Source organism: Gobio gobio (genome assembly GCF_949357685.1).
Source record: "Gobio gobio genome assembly, chromosome: 6".
Taxonomy (NCBI): domain Eukaryota; kingdom Metazoa; phylum Chordata; class Actinopteri; order Cypriniformes; family Gobionidae; genus Gobio; species Gobio gobio.
Genome location: NC_137102.1, coordinates 40,895,556 through 40,903,132, shown reverse-complemented (window position 1 = coordinate 40,903,132; position 7,577 = coordinate 40,895,556). Strand labels below are relative to the sequence as shown.

Below are 7,577 nucleotides of genomic sequence, written 5' to 3'. Positions count from 1 at the left end.
TAAAATGTTTAATAGCGTTTAAATCGCTAATTCAATCTGTATGCTGTAAAATGCACTGTAAAGAGGAGAATCTCAGCTTTTTTTAGAAGTATCACATTTCTCACGGTTGATTATTCAGAGGCTCCGTGGTGAGCGTGGATGCGTCATCAAAATCGACAGCATTGATTCGTCAAGGAAGCGCATGTGGGTTGTTCCCCTGAGCCAAACAGAAACGACTGTTGATCATTAGTCCCAATCCCCCCCACCCAGCGTGCCCAGATTCGTTGAACCTGTCATCAACTCAACCAATAAACGTAGTGTTTGGTCTTTTGAACCACCAATCACGTTTCTCTGACACAACGTGAAAGTGGGTGTGTATTTGCGTGCATGAAAATAAACGCATTCAGGGCACTCTCTCACATAGCACAGCACACAAAAGTCAGTATACAGGGAGTGCAGAATTATTAGGCACGTTGATTTTCAGAATCTGGCAGTACGTTTTGGGAGTTCATTTTTAGTCCATCTCTGCAAAACGGACTTCAGGATGGGCTAAAATGAACTCCCAAAACGTACTGCCAGATTCTGGAAGATGAATTCTTCAAACAGTGGTACTAGAGGATGTGGTGCTGGTCCTTCAAGAGTCACTCTCAACCTATCTGTCCATAAAGCCTATAAAAAAACCTTCTTCATGTATTTTACAACACTTCAGCTTATGATTCTTATTTAGTGGGGGTCATTTTTTAGGATTCTTTACCTAAGTGAAGTCTCTGAGATCCTGACACCTTACACTTCTGGAGACTCCAGGTAGGTTGCAGCTCTGGAAAATGGTGGCGCTGGAGACTAAAGGGTTCCTGATGGTTTCACCCTTAATTCTTCACCTTAATTCTTAATTCTTTTGCGGTTAACAGGTGTCTTATCTCCGCCACATGTTTTTGTCTGACCCTGCTGACCCAACGAGCATTTCACTGTCCAATGGTCATGCCTTAACTGCAATGTCTAGTATTGCATTAGTATTGCATCCTTCTCATGGGCATTTAATACTTTTTGACTTTTCAGTCTGAGTTAAATCTCTTTTTTGGCTCAATTTATCTGTAAAAGAAAACATGCCTAATAATTCTGCACACCTGAATACAAGGTGTTTTTCATTTCCAGCCTTCATGAACAATTATATATCACTTATACATTATTAAATACTAAATCAATAGTAGTTATTAGGATTACTGTGGTTTGGAATTGGTCAAATGTGCCTGGAAAAAAAATATGATCAGAAAATCAACGTGCCTAATAATTCTGCACTCCCTGTATTTCTCTGTTTGTATGTAGTTTGTGTTTTACACCGTTTCAGTGTTCTGTTATTATATAACAATCTTTCTATTTATTTTACTCCCTGAACTTTTTTGGGGACATCTACATTGTCAGTAAATAAAAAACACCTGTTTTCACTCAAAAACGCCTAGAATAATATTATAATAAATGGCTATAACTTGCTGAGGGATTGTTAAATAACTAACTTTCTAACTTTCTAAAGGAAAAAAATCCAAACTTCATTAAGTTCTGTTTGAGTTCACAGTAAAAACCCCACATTTTTGCTGCCGTTTTTCTTAAAGTTCTATTAATTTAATACAGTCTCAGACTAAATAAATGTAAAATTGGGACTTCAAATAAGATAGATGGAAACTTCATGTTCTCTTGTTTAAAATTATATATGACACTTGATGCTAACTGCTAGAATGGGTGAGAAAATCAAAGAAAAGTAAAGGCAAGTCAGGCGCCCCAAAAATGTTCTAGGTCTTTAAGGGTTAAACCTTACACTGAACCCTTGTTGTCTCCCCACACAGGATCTGCTGATGATGGCGTACCTCCTCTTCCAGAAGTCGCAGACGAGGAATCATCTACTGGGTCCGGTCCATCCTCGACTCGAGTACTTGATCGACTGGGAGGGGTGCGGCCCAGATGAATGCTTCTGGGTCACTCGAGACAATGTACTCGACCCATCACTCCTCACCCAGTTCCACCACGAACATCCTGATCGCCCAGAAGTCGAGGTCATCCCTGTTGTCGCAGCATCCGGCCGTCAGGAGCCGCCTGTGGAGGAGGGGGTACTGTTACGGATTCAACAACACCATCAATCCAGCCATCAGCACCAGATTACCACACTCCACCCACTCGTTCAGTCACCAGAGTTCTGATCACCTGCACCTGCACACCCTCATCTACTCACCCTTTATTTGCCACTGATCCCTCCACTTCAGTGTCTGGTCTCGTCTACGAGAAGCTCTACAGACTCTACCCATTCAAGTCCTCATTAATTTACCTGCCTGCTGCCTATTTACTCACCTGTGTTTGTATTCCCGCTCTGGTCTCTCCTTTGCACCTATAATAAAGATGTGTTTACTAACTTAAGGCCAATTTATACTTCTGCGTCGAGTGCACGCAGAGGGTACGGCGTACCCTACGCATAGACACGTTGGATACGCCGTACCCTACGCCGTACCCTGACGCGCACCTCTCCAAAAATGTAACAACGCGTCAATTCTACGCGGACCGCAAGCGCTGTGATTGGTCTGCCAGAACCCTTCCCTCAGGTCAATAAATAAATAAAAAATCTGCGATAGTGTGTGTGTGTTTCCAGAAATTGGATGATAGTTCCTTACGTCTGCTATAACACAATATTTTGTAGTCCAGCGATTCTTTATGGTAGTAAATAAATACATAGATCCGCTGATTATAGTTTATTTATTTTCTCATTAAAACCAAAGAGTTAATCAGTGAATGCATATCAAGAACAGGGACACATTAGGGTACATTTCGTGAATGGAGTCTCCGCAACAGCAATCGATTGCTCGAGCCACCGCTAGTGAAAACAGCGGCCACGAGCTCTGCATGATTTCACACACACATTCCAGCACCAGATCGCCTTATTTAACTTTACTAATCAACTAGAGATGCTTAATTTGTATTAGATACAACAACTCAAGCTGCAAGAAAAGCCGCTCTCTCACTGCTGCTGATAATCCGACATGAATGCACACATTCTACACAACAAGCTGCTTCTTCTTCGGCTGTTGTCTTGATTACACCAACATGCCTGAGGACACTGCCTACTAGCGTCTGCATGTGTAATTGCACATTGACGCAGACAACAGCGCAGAAGTATAAATGCTCACGACGGCGTACATTACGGCGTACTCTCGACGCAGAAGTATAAATGGGCCTTTACCTTGTCTGTTCTCTCTGTGTGTGTGACACATACATTATCTAGGAATTACAGTACACAGTACTTTAGATGAGGGAAAGTTCACTATTCTATGTACAGTAGACTCTAGAACATGTTGTACACCCTCAAACTTGTGATTGTCAACTTTATTTGTAGCCATTTTTATGTGTAGCCTACTGTATTTTTACAGAACTGAGAAATGACTGCCTAGGGATATAGTCTTGTGTCAAAAGACTGATAAACTGCAATAGTACTGTATACTGTAAAGAAACTTGGCCAAATGTGCAGAGGGTGCTGAGTTTACTGGGGGGGGGGGGGGGGTTGTACTGTACTGTAATCGACAGTATCCTGTATTGCATTGCATACCGAGCTCACATACAATTATTTGGTATTCTCTTTAAAGTAGTAAAATTAAATGTATTTTCTTCCAAAAGTTAATTGCTGTATTTTACTGTATAACATCTGTAAATGTATTTATGTTGTATACTGTAATAGACAAAGTGCTGCAAAATAATTCCTGAATCCCCAAAAAGTGTTTGCACCTCTGTTAATAACAGAAACTCAAACATTGTTGTCAAAACTGATCCAATCTCAGTGCTTTGATATTATTGTATTTCTTTCTAATGTTAGGAAATTCAGAAGTTTTTTGTTGCACTACGTGATTACCTTCCAACAGCCTAATATTACTGCTCATCTTTAGTGATACAAGCTCAGAAACACTTAGAATCTATTGATGTTTTTCATATAGAGTATCAGTTTATAATTTTTAATGCAATATTTGAAAACACAATTGTGTATGTCAGGCCATAAATCCTCAAAAACGATGCATAGGCCACCCGTCATGACCTCATTCCATGCTCATGCCACCCCATAAATAATTTTCTAGATCCACCCCTGCCAGGCTCTTTATTTTTGCAGCCCATCCAGGGTCTCCCTGCTCAGCTCACTAAAGTCTTCAGAAAAATCTGTACATATGTAACTCTTTTTTCTTTTCATAAAATAACTAGAGAAAATCTTGCAAGAAAATAGACGGAGTTACGTGGTACACGTGGTGAGAACGGACGGACCAATCACGAGTGTGATTATTACTGGATCCACTTTGCTCTTTTTCCTTCTTTCAACACTGAGGATGATGCTTTATTTCTATTTATTTAATTTAGTAATTAGTTTGATTAGACAGATGTGATAGAGGTCTTTGTGAACGACATGTAAACGCTTACATTTTGAATGTATTTGCAGAGCGGTTGAAGGCTTATAGCGCCGCCTGGAGGACGAGCTCCAAACAAACCTCCAAGTACCCCAGAGTGCAGTATGGACGATGGGGCGGGGCGACACGTTGGGGCGGGGCGACACGTGTTGCCCCGCCCACCTCAATGTTTATTGGATTCTGATTAAGATGAGCTTATTGGTGTAGAGAAGTATGACGCCATGGGCAGCCTTGGAATGCGGAAGTCGTCATTGTTACGTTTCCACAACATTCAGTGGAAGTAGAAATAGAAAGAGCGGTGGATTACAACAAACAGAATAAAAATAAATTGTCTAATTTACAATTATCCTCTCGATAGGTGTAGACTCTACCTCTGAATTACTCTGTTTTTTTGTAAGTTAGCGACACAGTAATATAATGCCAAGTATGGATATGTACACGTACCTTAAATATTTATATATAAATATATATATAGCAAACTATGACACGGCAAGTCTCTGAACACCACAATAGTAGTAACCACTTAAAAAAATATTGTAAACTATTGTAACCACAAATTAACAATGGTTTTGCAACAAAAACTACTTTAACTTTCTTTGGCTCCACAAATAGTAATTAATGCATTAAAAAAAAACACGATTTTACTATAATAAAATCATGGTTATTTTTTAAAGGGAGAATCTCTTTTCTTTATTCTCTAAAGAGCTTAAAATAAGACAGGACGGACTCTTTGTCTTTTTCTTTATTACATGGTCTGCACTTTACTGAAAACCTCAATTCTGAATTTTCTGAAAATTCTGAAAAATCTAAATCTAAAATCATTGGTTACTGAAATATGGCACAGAATTTTCAAAAGCAAATGAAGAATTGATTAGTTAAATTTTAATACATAGCAAATGTTAGCATCAAATATAAGAACAGCAGAATGGAATCTATACAAAAGAAAGAACCAGAGAGATTGAAATGACTAAAACTGTAAAAATGTGATACATGTTTGCCATAGCTTTCCATTATTCCCCTCCTGCATAAGTTATCGATTCAACACATCAACGCGTTTCCTGCAGCAAAAAAACAGTCCTGGGAGCAAAATCCTGTGCAAACATCTTCCGAGTAGAAGCCCAGCAGTTCACCTCGTCTACCTCTTCCCCTATACCCTGGTGGATAGGACTTGAAAAGGGCTCTGCAGTCCAAGCATTCCCTGATGCTGTACATCTCTCTGAACTCTTCGCGGTAGTCCTGAGAGAAACATTTCCAGTTGACCACACCTTAGAGTGTAAAGAAAAAATACAGGAAAGATAAATAAAGATTTTGAGAAACATACTGTCTAGCCAGGCAAAGTGTGCAGCTTTCCGAAAAACTTCATCTGTGACCACATCCCTAAACCTCCTGCATTCAAGTGAAAGGGTCAAATATGCAGAATCACCAGTTGTTAAAATAACTTCCTTGAGGACGTTGGAAAGGATTTCCAGGGGAAGCTATTGAAACAAAAACATAAATGTTTACTTGTATATAAAAGTTGTTGAAAAAAAAAAAAAAACATTGACTAAAGACAACCTTGGTTCAGACAAACCGGATATATTGTCACAACTGCAAGATCTGAGGAAAAAAAAAATTTATTCATATTCTTTTATAATAATCATATAATTAACACACATTAGCTGCTTTCCCACTGTCAGGCAAGTGTGAGCAAGGGCTTTCAACAGACCGGGCGGAGTTAAGAGCTTTGGACCTATAGCACAGAGCCCAAAATCACTTTTCATCATCAGGTCAGCGAGATCGCAAAACAAACATGTGGGGCAGTTTGATTGCATAAAGTGCCCCATTATGCTATTTTAATTTTTCTCATTTAGTTTTGGAGGTCTCCTACAACAGGCTTACATGCAAAGGTCAAAAAAGGGTTTCATTTTCTCATAATATAATGACTCAAATGACTCGATGGATGAATCAGTCTCTCTCCCTCATTTTCATGAGCCTACTTTGGTCTGATTTGGTCAGATAGCCCAGTCTGTTGTGAATGGTCTACCGCGTACAACGCATATTTCGGAAATAAACGCCTATTACCATAATGGAACTCCAGCTCAATCAGGAGGCTTCTTAAAAGATCAGCTATTGTACACACTGTACAGACAGTAAGGATGATGTTGATTTTATATCAATTCCAGCGAGAGTCCGAATCGATGAAGAAAATTCAGAAGAAGTAATTTTTTTTCAAGCCCCAGTTGGCCTGCATTGGACCAAGTTATTAGGAGGGCCAGAAACCCCTGGCCCTGAGGAAGCCCGAATGAGGCACGAGCAAGGCCTGGAAGTGACAGTGAAAGCGTGTCACTTTTGGCCAAACAGTGGAAACGCTGCTATTGGATGACCAACAGAAAACTTGTACATCCCTTCCATTGCATATCTGAACAATTATGTAGCTATAACATAAAAATAAAAAAAAATATTAGTGCTCAAATAAATAACCTGCTTTGTCGGACTGTCCCTGTAGACATTGGCTTTTGTTCGGTGAACCTCCTCCCCTCAGTGGTTGAGCGCTAAAAGAACAAATGACAAGAGGTAGATTGGTATATTGGTGGATATGGTAAAGAGAAATGTTTAATGAAGGAACATGCAAACAGCTACACACATTTGCAGAGTGAAGTTGTCCAGTATAAGAGCACACCACCATCTCCTGATCAGGGGCATGTCATTCTGAAAAACAAAATAAATGTATACAATCATCATGTATGTCTATTCAATTAAATTGATAAATGTCACATGGTTATGACATACCTCTGTAAAATCAAATCTAACCCCCAAAGCCATGTACAGAGTGTTCTGTTAGAATCCACAAATAACAAGAAAATTAGCATGTTATAAGCATGTTAAGAGCTTACAAATTTAACTAAAATGACTTCTGATTTAACCTACCATCAGTATGTACATCACACAGTTGTTTCCACCCATCTGCTTTGGGATTCCCTGTGAGGTTTGGAGTAAAACAAGCACATACTTTTACCATCACAGATTCTAATCACATCAGTTGATAATGTTATTTTTTTGTAATGAAATAGACTTTTGTTTTCATTTAAATATAATGTTTCACTTCAAATGTAATCGCAGCTTTCTCTGTCCACTCTCGGCTGTCAATGAGTAATGCAATGTTCCAGTAAAGAAAAATGATGTGCAATTGTTAGG

At 39.2% G+C, this 7,577-nt stretch overlaps 2 protein-coding genes across 4 annotated transcripts in view; one reads left to right on the top strand and one right to left on the bottom strand.

Annotated features, from left to right (window-relative positions):
* The first annotated feature begins 4,246 nt into the window (after positions 1–4,246).
* The window catches only part of znf830 (zinc finger protein 830), a 9,509-nt gene continuing 6,178 nt past the window's right edge, over positions 4,247–7,577 (top strand). The window contains exon 1 of the mRNA XM_079818720.1: positions 4,247–4,490. The gene's annotated coding sequence lies outside the window, so the exon portion shown is untranslated. The remainder of the gene's footprint in view (positions 4,491–7,577) is intronic.
* LOC307127480 (uncharacterized protein) overlaps positions 5,128–7,577 on the bottom strand; it is a 6,045-nt gene continuing 3,595 nt past the window's right edge. The window contains exons 8-12 of one of the 3 annotated variants that reach the window (XM_079818727.1): positions 7,311–7,361; positions 7,173–7,217; positions 7,027–7,091; positions 6,864–6,934; positions 5,128–5,668 (exon numbers count right to left, since the gene is read on the bottom strand). In XM_079818727.1, the coding sequence (XP_079674853.1) occupies positions 5,442–5,668; positions 6,864–6,934; positions 7,027–7,091; positions 7,173–7,217; positions 7,311–7,361 (459 nt within the window). In that variant the 3' untranslated portion in view covers positions 5,128–5,441. The remainder of the gene's footprint in view (positions 5,669–6,863; positions 6,935–7,026; positions 7,092–7,172; positions 7,218–7,310; positions 7,362–7,577) is intronic. The other 2 variants (XM_079818726.1, XM_079818728.1) reach the window with 2 other exon arrangements.